This window comes from Medicago sativa, chromosome 4 (genome assembly GCF_051527215.1).
Source record: "Medicago sativa cultivar Bolivia chromosome 4, Bolivia_mono, whole genome shotgun sequence".
Taxonomy (NCBI): Eukaryota; Viridiplantae; Streptophyta; class Magnoliopsida; order Fabales; family Fabaceae; genus Medicago; species Medicago sativa.
In genome coordinates this window covers 91552197-91569187 of record NC_140752.1, presented here as the reverse complement: position 1 = coordinate 91569187, position 16991 = coordinate 91552197, and the positions used below count along the sequence as shown (strand labels likewise).

General features: G+C 34.9%; 3 protein-coding genes across 3 annotated transcripts; 2 read left to right on the top strand and 1 right to left on the bottom strand.

The window, feature by feature from the left end:
• The first annotated feature begins 1816 nt into the window (after positions 1–1816).
• On the top strand, positions 1817–6243 carry LOC146933725 (2,3-bisphosphoglycerate-dependent phosphoglycerate mutase 1-like). Its single transcript, XM_085705502.1, has 9 exons — positions 1817–2013; positions 2167–2336; positions 2516–2739; positions 3863–3981; positions 4069–4225; positions 4342–4443; positions 4547–4666; positions 5638–5718; positions 5844–6243. The coding sequence occupies exons 2-8, from the start codon at positions 2171–2173 to the stop codon at positions 5680–5682; spliced, it is 933 nt and encodes a 310-aa protein (XP_085561628.1). The 5' UTR covers positions 1817–2013; positions 2167–2170; the 3' UTR covers positions 5683–5718; positions 5844–6243.
• Positions 6244–8470: 2227 nt separating this feature from the next.
• BST1 (DNAse I-like superfamily protein) lies at positions 8471–12012 on the top strand. The gene is made up of 10 exons (XM_085705500.1): positions 8471–8782; positions 8872–8974; positions 9094–9168; positions 9625–9712; positions 9803–9907; positions 10059–10596; positions 10735–10928; positions 11054–11162; positions 11256–11404; positions 11543–12012. Exons 1-10 carry the CDS (start codon positions 8624–8626, stop codon positions 11760–11762), a joined length of 1740 nt encoding a protein of 579 aa, XP_085561626.1. The 5' UTR covers positions 8471–8623; the 3' UTR covers positions 11763–12012.
• On the bottom strand, positions 11977–13914 carry LOC146933723 (putative ETHYLENE INSENSITIVE 3-like 4 protein). Its single transcript, XM_085705501.1, has one exon. It carries the CDS (start codon positions 13781–13783, stop codon positions 12401–12403), a length of 1383 nt encoding a protein of 460 aa, XP_085561627.1. The 5' UTR covers positions 13784–13914; the 3' UTR covers positions 11977–12400.
• Between the last annotated feature and the right edge of the window lie 3077 nt (positions 13915–16991).

The window sequence follows — 16991 nt, the reverse complement described above, 5'->3', positions numbered from 1 at the left end:
TTGACAAAGTTCTTGCTTGCACCAAATCCCCTGCAGAATCGCGTATGCATAGGCCTATTCCAATTCTGTTAGCAGATTGGGAGAAGGCAGCATCAACGTTACATTTTAGCCGTCCTACGTCGGGCCGCATCCATTGAAAATCTGTGGTATTACTCTCTGTGACAGCAGCAGAACTCTGCATAACTGTGTGATTACGCAGCTGCTGTGCTGATTTCCACTCCTCCAGCATGTGTTTTGCCCGTGCAACAACTTGAACTGCTGACTCATCATGATGCTGCCATAGCTTAAGATTGCGGCGTTTCCATAAACTCCATAACAGCATCGCTAGCAGGCTGCATTGGGAGGCGGAGATTGTCTGCAACAAATGAAATACAATATCGTCCACAGAGCCACACACCGCAACTGCATGCTGAACAAAGCCCCAAAGATGTGTCTTTTGCCAAACCTGAGACGCGTAGGGACACGTGAACAGAATGTGTGTGGAGTCCTCCTCGCCTTCATTACATAGAACACAATGTGCAGGGCATTGCACGCCGCGACTAAGAAGGCGCGCCCGCGGGGGAGACAACTGCGACAAACTCTCCAAACAAGGTTCTTCACCTTTGGTGGCACTTTCAACTTCCAGATAGAGGACCACGGACCTGGTCTGTACAAATGAGCAGCTGAAGTGATAGTTTCAGTGTGAATGCGGTACGCGCTACGCACCGAATATTGACCGTTACGCTCACCGCTCCAATTAAGGGCATCAACCAGAACTTGGGGGAATAGCGGCGTACTAAGAATCGCATCTGTTGTCGGCTGGTCAAAAAGATGAGATATGAGGTCTTGTCGCCATACCTTTGTATGCGGATCAACCAAGTCACTAACAGAGCCTGTGCGAAAATGTGCTCCACCCGTGTGCAGTGGCGTGATGCAGTCCCCATTAGCAAGCCAAGGATGATACATTAAAGGTATAGAAGAACCTGTACCAATACACCACCGAGCACCCTTCCGAATCAGATTTTGAACACTGTGAATACTACGCCAGATGTAACTAGGATTCGCCCCAATAGTCGCCCCTAAATAATCCGAGCGTGGAAAATAGCGAGCCTTAAATAAGCGGGAGACAAGGCTGTTAACAACAAACAAGATTTTGATTAGGGTATATTTAGAAAAATAATACTCCCTCCGTTTCAAAATACATGTCCAAGTCAATCACTTCACATATGCCAATGCACAATTTTGACTGTTAATATCTTTAATTATCTAAAGTAAAAAAATTATAAAAATTTAATATTTTGAAAATATTTGTCGAGACAAATCAAACAACATCTTACATGCTAATATTTGTATTTATACATTAGTAAAAAAGTATGATCAAAGTAAGTCAAGTGAATAGTGCACATTGCAAAAATTGGACATGTATTTTGAAACGGAGGGAGTAATAAATACATTTAACAATTTATCTAAGAACTTATGTTTAGGGAGCATTTTTTTTTCAAAGAGGATATATAACTAGGAAACTGAGGAAGTATGAACCAAATAGATCTGTTTGATACTCCATCCATCTCACATTAGATTAGGTGATCTTTTCATATATCTTTTTGTCTTAAATTATTTGTCTTTTTTTATAATTTTAATACAACATTTATTATTATTTTTTACTAACATACTCTTATTTATTGCATTTCAATCATCTATAAGTATAAGTATTTTACTAACAATTAATAAAAATGATTTAGTAAAGTATCACATATTTTTGCCATTAAAATGAACATCATTAATAATTTTCTTAATAAACTCCTTTAAATTAAAAAAAAAGATAAAAAATCTTAATAACTATGTAAAACAGGACACGTGAAATCTTGGAGAAAACGGCGTCGTAAAGACATCTCGCACACACTCATCTCATGTCATAAGTCACGGCACTCGCACGTTTGGACCATTTCCGAATCTTGGTATCAATTCAGTATCACACTTTTTTGTCTTCTTGTTCTTCTTCCTCTAAACTTTGACTCACTCCCTTCTCACTCAGTAAGTTTCTTCTATTTCTAAATTACTCCTTCTCGTTGCATTGTTTCAAATTTGATGATCATCGGAAAGAACAATACGGATTTTTTAATTTTTGTACATGAAACGAAGAATAACACTCGCTGAATTTTTTGTTGTTATTCTTTATAATATCAGGACAATGTCTTCTACTTTTTTTCATCAACCTGCGAGTCTTTGTCTTTATGGTTGCGGGAGCATTGTTGGATCTTCTAGATTATTCCCCAAATTACTCTCACCGCGATTTAGTTACAATCATAAATTGCACCCTGTTCTTGCATCAACTTCTCCTGCTGATCACACATCAAGTAAGGAAAGGAACCTATTCTTTCTTCATATCAACTACCGGATAACTGATAACTTAACTGATAGCTTGTGAGCTTAAAAGCTAGTACTTCGCCTTTGCCAATCTAATTTTTTTGTTTTTTTTGTTTTGTGTTATGTTATATATTCTTATTGATCAGTATTTTGAAATTATATTTTGTAGCGGAGAGTACTTTGATATTGATTCGTCATGGAGAGTCAATGTGGAATGAGAAGAATTTGTTCACGGGATGTTGTGATGTGCCTTTGACTAGGAAAGGAGTAGAGGAAGCCATTGAGGCTGGCAAGAGGATTAGTTATATACCCGTTGATATGATCTTTACATCCGGGCTAATCCGAGCGCAGATGACTGCTATGCTTGCAATGACTCAGCACCATGAAAAGAAGGTACCAATTCCATTTCTAGTGAAATTGTAAGTTGCTTGATCAAAGAAGGTTCTTTATGTTGAAAAATGCCACGCCATGCAATTAGAAGTAGTGGATTGTCAGTTAAATTTAAACTTGATAGTTGATGTTGCCTACATGTTTTTTACTCATGCAATTGATATCATGAAAAATGCATAGAAGAAAACTACTTTTCCCATTTAAGACGACATTCATTTTTGTCGATTGTATATCTTTGTTATAAGCCAAAATAAAGTTTTGTGGCTGTAGCCAAAGTAAAGGGGACAACCAAACTTATATGTTTTCTATGACCAAAATGCTTGGTTTAGGTTCGTCAACAATGCAAAGGTGTGTGTTTTGTGATCCAACAGGAGACACATCTTCGCATCTCTTCTTACATTGTAATTTGACTTTCAAAGTGTGGTCAATGGTTTGTGGTTGGTTAGAAATTCACTTCATTACACCTCAATCTTTGCTTCAACATTTTGAATGTTGGAGTGGGGAGATTGGGAAGAAAAGACTTCGTAAAGGGTATTGGTTGGTGTGGCATTCTTCTCTTTGGGTGGTTTGGAAAGCAAGAAATGATAGAATTTTTAACAACCTTACCAAGGATCCGGTTGAAATTGTAGAGGAGATTAGGGTACTCTCTTGGCAATGGGTTCTAACAAGATTAAAGATCCCTCCTTGCCTTTATAATGAATGGAGTTGGAAGCCTATGGCTTGTCTTTTGAGATAGCTGGGGTGGTTTAGAGGTATTTGGGAGGTTTGTCTTTAGTGTTTAGTTTTTGGGTGGTCTAGTCTAGCAGCTGTTCCTGCTTTTGCTATTGCAGGAGCTGTGTTGCTTGTTCTGTTTCGATTTTTTGCTCGCTTTTGCTTGGGGTTTCCAGTTTTTTAGGGCCCTGTGTCTATGTTTTTCCCTTCTTTAGCCTCAGTTTGTACATCTCGTATGATTTTTGGCGGTATTAATATATAAGCCGTTTCAAAAAAAAATAAAAATATGATGCATTGTGCATTCAATGATTTAAATAGTCACTGCTTGTGGCCTGCTTATAAATAAAACCATCACCTGCACAACTGTTTAGCAGTGTCTAGCAATACTTATTTGCACAAATGGTTTACTCTATAGGTTCCTATTATCACGCATAACGAGAGTGAACAGGCAACAACTTGGAGTCAAGTATACAGTGAAAGAACCACAAAGCAGTCCATTCCAGTTATAAGAACTTGGCAGTTAAATGAAAGAATGTATATGGCTATGCCTTTGTTCTTGTTCATAGTATGTTCAATGAGTTTTAGTAGGATAGAATGTCATTCTCTATTCTACGTCTACAGGTACGGGAATTTACAGGGTCTTAATAAAAAGGAGACTGCAGAAAGGTATGGGAAGGAACAAGTGTATGAGTGGCGTCGAAGTTATGATATTTCACCTCCCAATGGCGAGAGCTTGGAAATGTGTTCACAGAGAGCTGTTGCTTATTTCAAGGATTTTGTAAGGATGTCAATTTCCGTATTTCTTAATGTTAAAGTGTGTTATTTGATTTGTTTCTGTGGATTAAAACATTTTAAATTGCTAAGAGAGATGATGTTGAGAAAAATGCATTGTAGATTGAACCGCAGCTGAAATCAGGAAAGCATGTTCTGGTTGCTGCTCATGCGAATTCATTGAGGTCTATTATAATGTATCTGGACAGATTGACCTCTCAAGAGGTAGCATCTTGTCATTCTTTTGATTACCACCATCTCTTTTTTTGTGTGTGGGTATTAATTGAACAAGGATTGATCTTTCCTTTACTTCTCTGTTAACAAACAGGTCACTAGTTTAGAATTGTCAACTGGTATACCGTTGCTTTACATATATAAAGAGGGGAAGTTTAGCAGTAGAAGAAGTCCTGTGGGACCTACAGAAACTGGTGTTTATGCATATACTCAGGTATAATCCATTAGCTTGATTTTTACTTATGTTAGTGGTAGCTGGATTGCCACTGAATGCTTCTTAAATGTACAAAGGACCAAATCTTTGCGAGAGTCAGGGGCATATAGGAAAAATGAAATTACTATGTGCAAGTGCTTGGATCATATGGATTAGTTCCGTAGAAGCTTTTGTTCTATTTTCAAGTTGGCAAATCATTGCCTGTATATATGATCTGCATTGATTTCTCAGATTTTGTAGTTTTGCTATCATTCCGTTTTTATTTATTTATAGGAATTAGGAAATAAGCGGCGTGCTAATACAAATCAAAATGATTTGAAATCTTCCAATCGGCCTGCAGCTCAACTGGCATCAGTCCAGCTTTTGATCTCTAACTCCATGCACTACCTAGGTCCTCAGACACACACGCGCGCGCGCGCGCACACACACGCACACACGTACACCTTGGAATTTCGCCACGAATTATATAGGAGATTTTAGTTCATTTTATTTTATTTTTATTTTATTTCATTTTATTTTAGTTCATTATATTGGAGAGAAAGTAAGGTCCAGGGGGTAGCTAGAGCATGATATGAAAAGATGGTAGACTCTCGTATTTTGTGGTTTGGGCCTGCATGGAAAAGACATGTAGAGTCCTCTTAAATTTTACTGCTTCTGTGTGTTTAATTTATGATGTTTTCGCTTGTGTCATATTTTCCTTGTATGTCGTATGTCGTATGAGATGGGTATAATATGGCTATCTGTTGAGTGTGACATTTGAGAATGATTATAGCCTGTTGAAAAACGGTATAATCATTTCCTTTGGGATTCAACAAGACCCTTTTTGTTTGTGTTTGGTTAGTTATAGTCTACGTACCAATTCGGTCCATCCGGAATGGATCGGTTATGGTATGATAAGTTTTTGGTAGTCATCATCGGATCATGTCTTTATTTATTTGTTCGTGCAGTAAGTTGTCATTTGTGTCTTGCAGAGCTTAGCTGTTTACAGACAACAGTTGGATGAAATGTCATGTTGAAGTTATTGATCCTACTTCATGTGAAAGATCAATATGGTATGTTAAAATACAGTGATGCTATATTGAATCCCTAATATCCAATGTTGTCTATACATGATTGAATATAAGTTTAATTGATAATCTGAATTTTAATAACTGAGTATGCTGGTGTATATTTGCAGGTATAGTGGCTGCCTGTAATCCTTTTTGGAACATGGTTTCATAGTTTACTTTCTGTGTGTGGCTGTTCTGATAATTATCGGAAAGAATTTATCAATCCTGAACAATTTCAAATCTGTGATGGCAAAAGAATGGAAATCCTGATAATTTTATGCAGCGTAAAGATGCAGTCACCTCAGAACAATTTTGTATGGAGAGATAGTGAAAAACAAGTAAGATCATTAATATGAGTCTAGAATTTGTGTCTGAATAGAAGTGATCATATATCATAGGTATAGCTGCAACGTTTTAGAACTTGCATGAAAATGAATTTACGGTTGAAGAATGAAAACAATATCCCGTCATTTATAATTTGACAAAAGGATTGTCCATTTCCTCTCAAGATAAAAAACGGATTGTCCATTTGTTGCCTCTCATCATCATATATATGCTCATAGTGTAGTTTGAAGGAGAAAATATTTGAAGAAGAAATAAGAAGTATACATCAATGGTTGATAGGATATTTACACGCATAACATATCATGGATGGTTACAAGATTTGACTAACTATTTATTTTAGAGGAGTCAAATCTAAGAAGGATCGGTTGATTTCGATGTCATAAGTATTTTTCTTGTTGATAAAAATTTGACAAATTTTATAATATTTTTGTAAAAAAGAGATTAAGGTCAAAAGAGAAAGAAATCAATGATACTTTTATTTTGAAAGAAATTGGATATTTGTGATTTTTCAGCAGGAAAAATTAAAACATTTGAATAAAAATATTGTTTATGATAATTTTAAGTTGGAAATGATAAGATGAATTTTAACGAGAAAGGTAACAGGGGTTAATTATAATGAAACATAAATTAAGTGGTTAAATATATTTTTTAAAAAAGTTTTAGATATTATTTAAAAACTTATCCGGGTTTAAAACTGTAGTTAATGATTAAAGGAATCAATAGTCTAATTATCCACTTCAGTAAATAAAAAAAAATTGTGATTTTGCATTTTGTTTATGGATATAATTCCTTGCATGTAAGAGGAAGATATGTCATGGCATAATAAAGAAAATGTCGTGTGATATATATTTCTTTGTTTATAAAAGAAATTAGAGTATAATATATATGCTTGTAATAAAGGTTTGGTAGAAATTTTATATTCCACCATTAGTCATGAATTTAGAGTTCATATGGTGACTAGGAAGAGCAAAGATAAAATAAACTTGTAACGAGTTTGTTTCAATGGTTAAACCTTCCGTTCACATCATCTTAAGAGTTTGTTTCAATGGTTATACCTTCCGTTCACATCATTTGTGAGATTGACTATAGTCTGAGTCTAAATTCAACAATTTCGTAAAATTTGATAATTAAGACTTTTTTTTGACAAAAATAAATGATATTTATTCATTCAAATTGATAGAGTACATCGATACAATGAAAATTCGCTAAAAACAAAAATGATGAATCTGTGAACAAACTCACAACATCTATGTTAATAGCATAAATCGGCAAAGTACTAAAGCCTACACATATGACTATATTTAAGTCACCGGAATACTCATCTATCCGGATCTGCAACATTGATGACTCCAAAGTCATTGATTTGATCTGCACTGGATCAAAGCTGATCTAACAATCTGAACCGAACAAATACCTGAACGAAACAAGAAAACAAACAACGTCGCACAAAGACTACGAACAAAACAACGTCGCACAAAGACGACAAAATCACGAAAGAAAAAACGAAATAGATGTGAAAATCACTTATTTCAATAAAAGGGAAATAGAAAAAACGAGTTAAAGGGGTGATTTTGGGTCAAAAATTGACCCTAAATCACCTCTCTTTGGTGGATGAAGGTGAAGAAACTAGGGTTTTTGTGACGGCTCTAAAAGAGAGAAGGGGAAGAGAGAGCGTTAAAGATTTTTGAAAAAAAATAAAAATATAATTAAGACTTTTTTAGTGATTCTTGTAATACATTTTTTTTATGAAGCTTGTAATAAAGGTTTGGTAGAAATTTTATATTCCACCATTCACTCATGAATTTAGAGTTCATATGGTGACTAGGAAGAGCAAATATAAGATAAAATAAACTTGTAACGTGTTTGTTGTAATGGTTAGACCTTCCGCTCACATCATCTCTGAGACCGACTATAGTTTGAGTCTGAAATTTTCATTGTAAACTTTCAATGAGTTTTGTGGTTCTTTGTGACTTTGTATGGGGTGTGGATCCCTTGATCTAATTTTTTTTTTCAATGAAAAAACCACTTTGTATATCTTATTATAAAATAATGACCATTAATTAAATACCCATTTCTCTATATATTATGAAAGAGCCAAAATTGAATAAATGAGTAGTGAAATTTCAATATATAAATTTGGAGGCCTATATATTTTATTGGCGAATATATTTTTTTGGACCTAATTTTCAAAGTGTAATATGATATTTTGTGACCTGTTTACAAGTTACAACGGTTTCATAGCACTTTATGGCTCCCTATCGCCCTCAACCTTTAGTGCTCCGAAAGCCCTGCCGCCAAAATCTCATCCTTTCAAAACTGAAACACAAAATCAAGATTAATCACATTCACATCTAATCTAATCTAGTTATTATTACCAAACCAAAATTCAATCCAATTACAAAGAAAAAGAACAAATATTATTCTGCATACATTGTTGTTAAACACCAGAATCTAACACACGTACACATTGTTTTTTTCTCTCATTATTGTGAGCAATGTGATAAACCAAGATCAGAAATATCATAATTCATGCATGCATGATTGAAATAATATGAATGAATGAATGTCGTCGTCTTCGTCTTCTTCACGTTCCAAATCAAATGCTGCTAATTCTGAAATGACCAAAGCTAATAACAACATTTCCCTCAGCCCAATCCACCACTCCTACAGCACTACAAACACCTCGCCCGACAATAGTGTCAAGAATGAGAAAAAGAAAAAGGTTCTTGCTATATACACTTTCTTTCTTTCTTTGTAATTTTCGTCAAGCATTGCGTTGTTATTGAGCTTGTTTTTTTTGTTTGTGTTAAGTCTATATTGCCGAAGATTTTTGGATCAAAGCGAAATGGGAGAGGCTCCGATGAAGATGCACTCAAATCAAATGCAGAAGGAGATTCAATTTCAATTAGTTTTGGTAGTCATTACATTGCTTCTTAATTTCCTTATGATAATCTCTTTATTTCCATGTTATTATCACAGTTGGTTTGCCCTTTAATTTAATTTAATTTTTCTTTAAATGTTTTGTATTGAAAGATTTGGAGAGGAAGATTGAAACTAGAAGAAAAGCATTTCTTGAAGCTTCCCCCATCATGAGAAAAAGTTTCTCAGGTATATGACTTTTTTTTTTGCAATGCGTTTATATATTTTATGCATAACTGTTGCATTGCATTGAATTAAGTTGTAGTCATAAACATAGTGTTAATAATGTTTATATCATTTTTTTATCATGATATAATAACAATGATATATAATGTTAATATCAGCATATCCGATTTTGCGCCTTTTGTCAACCAAGACGAAATTATTCTCATGTAATCCTGTATTATTTTGGTAGCTTACCTAACAACAGTGATATTTTGGTCATTAATAGAATTTTTTCCTTTTTAGGGGTGGATCAAAAGGGAGAAAATCAAATTTTCTTGTTTGATATTGACCTTAAGCTACCCTTGTCTTTATCATAGTGGCTGTATTGTATAGTATACTCTTTCAATTATAGATTTGGTTAGGATATGAAGACAAAGTAAACCATGATTTTAATTTATTATTATCAATATCAACTCACAGAAAGGGAAACTAGCCCTGGGATTGAAGGCTTAAATTTGTCAAATTTTGAAAGGCCTATGGCTCCAGAAAATGAAATTCAGAGTTTCAGGTATGTGATTTCATTTTCAGTTACACATAGTATTTGTTTGCATATTTACAATAGTCATACTCAGTTACCATGTTATTCATTCTTATTCAGGGTCTTTGTAGGAACGTGGAATGTGGGAGGAAAATCTCCAAGCTATGACCTCAACCTTCAAGATTTCTTGCTGGTCGAGGGTTCTGCAGATATATATGTCTTAGGGTATGAATCGACTCACAAGTTTACAAGAGCACGGTTGTGTTTGAAAATTCATGTTCTGTGCATATGCAAATGCAATTGTTTCTATGAATTTGTTTTCATTCAAATCATTATTATAACTTGATGTTACCTGAAATACTTGTTGTATGTTCAGATTTCAGGAAATTGTTCCACTAAGTGCTGGAAATGTTCTAGTAATTGAAGACAATGAACCTGCTGCAAAGTGGCTAGCACTGATAAGTCAAGCACTAAACACACCAAAAAGTGATTTCAGTGATTCATCTGATTCAGGAGCTGGATCCAAATCAAAGTCACCAGCAAGTCTACATTTCTTTCAAAAGCCATCTCTTAAAGCTGTCAGAAGAAGTTTCAGGGCAGAAGGTAGCAGCCTCCTTAAGGCTTGCAATTGTCCTGTGGAATCCCCATCTAGAGAGCGACGTAGGGTTAGAAAATTTAGTGATCCTATGAGTAAGTTAGATTCTGAGATTCGCGGTGAAAGTAGTGTGGAAGAATTGCTTTCAATTGCAGAAATACCCTCTTCTCCTGGTCAATCTAAATACTCTCTCGTATCAAGTAAACAAATGGTTGGAATTTTTCTCACCATATGGACTAAGAAAGAGTTAGTACCTCATATTGGCCATCTTAGAGTAGACTCTGTTGGGAGAGGAATCATGGGTTGCTTAGGTAACAAGGTAAGAAAATAATCCTTATATATTATATCATTCAACATATTAACATATCATGAAACCGGCACTACTAAAAAAGTTGAATTACTAACGAAAACTAGAGACAGGAAAAATAAAATTAATCTCTTGACTAATTGATTGCAGGGGTGTATATCAATGAGTATGTCATTACATCAAACGAGCTTTTGTTTCGTATGTAGTCACTTGGCTTCTGGTGAGAAAGAAGGCGATGAGGTGAGGAGGAATTCTGATGTAGCTGAGATTCTTAAAGGCATACAATTCCCTAGGATTTGTAAGAATCCATACCGTCGAGCACCAGAAAAGATAGTGGATCATGAGTAAGTTATCACACACATGTGTATCTTTGACTGACTTATCAAAATACATGTACTTTTTTACTTATATTTAAGATCGGAGAGACTACATGCCTTTTGAATTCTAATAACTTCTAGCTTTTTTGCAGTCGAATAATATGGCTAGGAGATTTGAATTATAGAGTGGCTCTGAGTTATGAAGAAACAAGGGTTCTGTTGGAGGATAATGACTGGGACACTTTGTTAGAGAAAGATCAAGTTTGTCCCTCCACTCATATCTACATACATAATAAAACAATTCATTGTGCATGAGTATATTTATTGATAAACTTGCTTTTCATTTTAATTCAGTTGAACATAGAAAGAGATGCAGGAAGAGTTTTCAGTGGTTTCAAAGAGGGAAAAATAGTGTTTGCGCCAACTTACAAGTACTCACATAATTCAGACTCTTATGCTGGTGAAACTGTTAAATCAAAGAAGAAACGCCGAACACCCGCATGGTATTTCACGTTCTTGTTCTTACTATTCAACAATTTTTGCTTCAACCCAATATCACATGCACAAAGAAGCAAAAACTTAAGATATATTAATCAAAAACCGTAATCATTGATAATATTCTGTTATTGAATATTTTTCAGGTGTGATAGAATACTATGGCGTGGTAGACGCATTGAACAATTATCATACATCCGCGGAGAATCAAGATTTTCTGACCACAGACCTGTTTGTGCTGTCTTTTCTGTGGGTGTCGAAGTAAGAAGCAGAAACAATAGGTTCAGAAAAGGATATTCCTACACAAGTCCGAGAGTTGAATATGAAGATTTCATACCTCAAAGGCATAGTTTCTACGATTATTAATTCAAACCTCAAAAATCAAACTTGTATATTTTTCCCTTGGTGTCTATATAGAAGAAATGATTTTTCACCTCGCTTTTATTTCCTTTCTATTTTTATCCCACACTCAAATTAACAATATAGTAATGGGTAAGTAATGAGGGTGATATTCTTTGTCATGACAGTCAGAGATCGATGTAAATAGAGTTGAATCATTCATTGTGACACAAACACGAAATCAAGAGAAAAAGAAACTTGGTATTAATTTGTATAAGCGGAAGGTAGCAGCGTGTGTTACATATCAGGAGACAGACCCTGCTTATTTAAATCATTAATTTCTATCTATTCAAATAGTGGAAAGTAAGAAAATCGACATGCAGCCTTGAGCTTGGATCATCTGCGGCAGTCCAACCGTATCTTACTGGACTAGATGACCGCAGAGGATCCGAGATAATAGGAACAAGCTAAAGCTCAAGCGAGTTACATATCAGGAGACGGTCCCCTACTTATTTAGACCTTTATTTTCTATCTAATTAAATGGTGGAAAGAAAACAAATTGGCACGCACTTTAGAGCTCGGATTATCTGTAGCCGTCCAGCCAAATCATAGTGGACTGGATGGCCGTAAAGATCCGAGTTCATCAATGAGGTAAACAAAAGAACTTAATCATATGTCAAGTCCCAAATTGAGGTTGCTTCATGACTTAATGCGGTCTCTTGCGCTGGATTTTGATTCAAGTCCACGTTATCTTTTTCCAAGTCCACTCCCATGTGCAATTCAAGATCTTGCATGCTATTTAGCCAAAAGCTACCATAATCTTGTAATGTCATATCCACGATCTCTCTCGACTCATTAACATTCTCAACAAAGCTATTATGATCCTGATCCTGACTCTGTTTATCATTATCCCCTGCTATATCCATATTTAACCAATCATCTGACAGAAAATCATGGAAGGGAACATGTCCTTGTTCTGTTCTGTAAGAACAGAGTGATTCATGGTTCACCCTTGAACTTTTGTCTGAAAATCCCATGCACGAATCACTTTGTGGACACTCAGCATATTGACATGAGTATAGTACCTTATCAAAATCAAAATCAGCATCTAAATCAAACTCACCCTTTCTCTTCTCAGTGCTACGAAATTTTTCCAAGTGATTCAAATCATGTTTAGTACTACTAGAGGTTTCACCTTCTTCTGATATCTTGAGGCACTTTTCAGTGAGATGAAGCAAAGCTTGTTCTTGGTTCATTACTTTGGACCAAGTTGCACTATCTTTAGCTGTCATCTTATGTTGCAAAGTCTTTGATTGAGTCACTAACCTTCTAACTTTATCAACATCAGGAGACAAGTGTTTGATGATTGCAGCCAACACAGAAACTTTCCAAGCCTTTTTCAAATCATGAGGTTTTTTATAAGGTGGTGGGCCATGTTGTTCTGACAAACCACCTTGTTGACCCCACCACTGTTCTGTTCCATTAGGCCACCATGGAGGAGCCAAACCTATTTCAAGAGGGAATCTTCTTTGTGGTGGTACACAGTGTTGCATTAGAGCTGAAAGAAGAGAACCTAAAGTAGTATCTTGCAAGTCATAAAGTAAATGCATATATGATGAAATTGGATCTAATAATTCCAACTCTTGTTGATTTTCAAAGAGGGATGATGGGAAGTGTTTGGAAACTGCATCCGGTGCATTTTGACTGAATTTGACTTGTTCTTTCCACCATTCACGCAAGCTTTCTGAAGAACCTGTTACTGGTTTTCCTTTCTCTGGCACAATACCGTAGACAAAACCTTGAGCTTTGCATATTGTCATAATCTTCATCATGTATTTGAGGATCGAATCTTGTGCTCTTGACATTTTTTTCCTTCTTGATGCCTCATCTTTTGCTTGTTGGTTTTGTTGATCATCTTTTTTACCTTTTCCCTTGAGCTTCTGTAGCAGGATTCGGTCCTTCCACATGCGCTTTTTCAGCTCGTCATTGTCGATTTCTTCTTCTTTTTGTTGATCAAAGGACTCGTTTTCTTCTGTTATCTCCACCATGATAAATTTCTATGAATTAATGCTTCTTTCTTTGCTTCTGCAAATGTAAAATAATATAGTTACAATGCAATGAGATGTTAATTATTGAAATATGTTAATGTACCTATATATATAGGTGTGTATGGAGGTCCTGGAATGGCGGTGGTTAAAGGGTATGATCCAATATATTCCTATAAATCAGGAACGAAATTAAGCTTATGAAATTCATGCAATTAATGAAGTATACGTGAGGAGGAATGGATCAATGAGGACAAGGTATGCATTACCAAAGCTGGTAAGTGTTGCAATACGTACGGTCGAATGCATGAGGAAATGCTACCACGTGTCTCTCTCTGTACATATGGATTGGATATATATTGAATGTAATATTGTTTGACTAAACAATATGTGAGTTCATGTATGAAAATTATAAAAAATCTTATAAGTGTGTTATCGATGATAATTTTATGAATCAAATGACTAATTGAAGGCATATATTAACTAAGGGAAAACATATTCGAAAACCCGAAAGACGCATTGAGATACGTTTTTGTAATAATTTGATAGAGATATAAAACCTATTGTTACAATGTTGCACATTTTTAAAGACCAAAATGATTGATTACTCAATCTTATCCATTTATATATTAATATATATGTATGTGAGTGAAGTGATGATGAGCCGGCCCATGCACAAAATGAATCATAAGCTAGTCGAGTGCACCATAAAATCTGTTGCAAAGAATCCCAAGTCCAGTCATGCATGGGCTTGGAGGGGGAATTTACATGCATACATTTGCATGAGCTAGCTGGGCACTAAGAGTCTTAATTCGAGTCCAATTCAGTAGGAGTTGTTTTCTTTGACCAATATATTAATCCTACCTTTGGTTTGGAGGCATGTATGTATGTGTTTACAAATGATGTAATCACCAACGTGTGGTTATGACTTGTGAAGTTGTGACGACGGTATATAACATTGACAACCGCATTCAACACCATGTAACGACATGTCACGATAATTGTTGATGTGATTTGAAAATAGAGAAAAATTAAATTAATCAAAAAATCAAATGATAGATATATTGTATAACATACTATATACATATATCTCTCAAATTTGGAGAATATGGAGGTGTTTGGATTAGCTCTTGGATTAGACATCCATTGTTTCCCAGAAATATATGGAAATGACCAACTCAGCAGTAGATAACTACCGTCGATTTTCTAGTTTTTTTTTGTTTTGTTGAGGGAATCGATTTTCTAGTTATAAGCTAGCGGTAGTTAACTACTATATGTAAAATAATTAAATAAATATAATTAAATTATGATGACTCGTTTGATAGGATGCAACCATCTATGAAATGTTGTAAATACTTTTAATTTTATGGAAGCTGCTAACCAATGTCAAAAAGGGTTCTACCTATTCCATAAAGTTTCTCTATCATATCATCATCAAGAATGACCTATGAACAGGAAATAGATAGGCTGGGATTCAAAAGATTGTTGGTTCTACTTTCTATCATCATAAATGAAGGTATGCCGTTTAATTTATTTATTACTATATGAGAATCGCATATTCTAAGATCAATAAATTTATTCTAGTTTTCTTAAATGTAAACATGAGTGTGACTCGAAGTCAGATTTAGATTGTGATGAATATGATTGGGTTGAGTTAAGCAAGCAAGAAGTGATGGTGGGAAGGAAGCCAGTGTGCAGATAAGCCAAGTTATTAGTATCTTACTATCTTTTATTATGTATCATTGGTGGGATCATGTTTCTCTTTTGTTTTTTCTGAATAATATTTTGAAAATAGAATGGCTTTGCCTTACCATAGGTTTACTTGATTGTTTTCCTTGAGTCTTGCATTTGTCTATCCAAGTCGTACACTTATCTCTTTAGTTCTATTTAATAAACTTTGTGTGGTGCTGCAACTGATTGTATTGTAGTCAGTGGCGGATCTTGAATAAATTTCTTGGGGGTACCAAAATTGTATGTAATATAAATTAAACAGTTTCATGAATAAATCAGTGAGAAACCAACGTTCTAGTGGTTAGTCCCTTTTCATTGCACTCTGTGGGAGCTGGTTCGATACCCCCAGGAAGGTTTTTTTTGAATAAAATATAAAAATTAAAGTTGAAATATTAAAAATTAGACTATGGCAGGGCTCGAACCTGCGCGATTTCAGTGAAAGTTCGGCACCCCTTCCACTGCAACCAAGGGAAATTTGTGATATATCTATGCCTAATATCATATATATACAAATGTTGGGGGATGCCATGGCACCTGGGGGTCTCAACAGAGATCCGCCCCTGATTGTAGTGTTTCGAGCGACAACATAGTTAAAATGTCATGTATTGTATATGACGCATTCGCATCACACTTGCCTTTTATCTGAAAAATAATAATAATTAAGTGAGAAATTAAATTAATATATAACTAATACATAGGAAAAATATAAACAAGGAAATAAGGAATACACTCTAGTTTGAGTAAATTGAAGAGGGTTAGATGAGTCATATCTTGACACACTCACCCTCTAACAGAATGGTCGTCATGCCACCTTACCATGTTCGACAAGCCATCTAATTTTTAAATGAGAAATGATATTTGAACAACCATTTTTGACTTGTGACAACTTTCTCTCTCATAATCACATTACCTTTTTACTTTCTCTCTCTATTGTTTTGGTTTTTGTGCCAATACCTCATTTCCTTTGTAAATTTTTGGTTGTCACAAAAGTTGTCACATATATGGATGTTCAAATAACACAACTCTTTTTAAATACAATACATAACATGTATGTTATACATCCTAATACCACGGTGGTGTCTACACCTAATACTAGCTACTTTTTGACCTTTAGGACAAATAATATCTTTGATGTGATCAACTAGCTTTGTCAGTTACCTTTCTCACATAATCGAGCTTTCAAATAATCAACGGGTATTATGTCTATGAGGTGTCATGTTGTGATTGGATGTGACCAAATGAAATTTTGTTGGTCCAGTGACCATCTAAGAATTTCTATTGATATGGTAGACCCACCATTTTTTTTATGAAGAAGCATGATAACAAGCGACACATTTTCATTTTGAACCAAAAAACCTCTTTTTTTTTAAAGACCTTGTTATATTCTACTAATAGCAACTAAAGTTGTGGGTATTGTCATTTTCACTTTGATTAAAAAATGTAATTCTTAATTATTATCTCTTCAATATTTTTGACAAAT

Excerpts from the sequence above, each read along its gene's own strand:
- LOC146933723 (XM_085705501.1), bottom strand. The coding sequence starts at position 13,783 with ATGGTGGAGATAACAGAAGAAAACGAGTCCTTTGATCAACAAAAAGAA.
- LOC146933725 (XM_085705502.1), top strand. The coding sequence starts at position 2,171 with ATGTCTTCTACTTTTTTTCATCAACCTGCGAGTCTTTGTCTTTATGGT. Across the intron at positions 2,740-3,862 it reads CTCAGCACCATGAAAAGAAG|GTTCCTATTATCACGCATAA; the intron begins GTACCAATTCCA and ends TTTACTCTATAG. Across the intron at positions 3,982-4,068 it reads TGGCAGTTAAATGAAAGAAT|GTACGGGAATTTACAGGGTC; the intron begins GTATATGGCTAT and ends CTACGTCTACAG.
- BST1 (XM_085705500.1), top strand. The coding sequence starts at position 8,624 with ATGTCGTCGTCTTCGTCTTCTTCACGTTCCAAATCAAATGCTGCTAAT. Across the intron at positions 8,783-8,871 it reads AGAATGAGAAAAAGAAAAAG|TCTATATTGCCGAAGATTTT; the intron begins GTTCTTGCTATA and ends GTTTGTGTTAAG. Across the intron at positions 11,163-11,255 it reads CTTTGTTAGAGAAAGATCAA|TTGAACATAGAAAGAGATGC; the intron begins GTTTGTCCCTCC and ends ATTTTAATTCAG.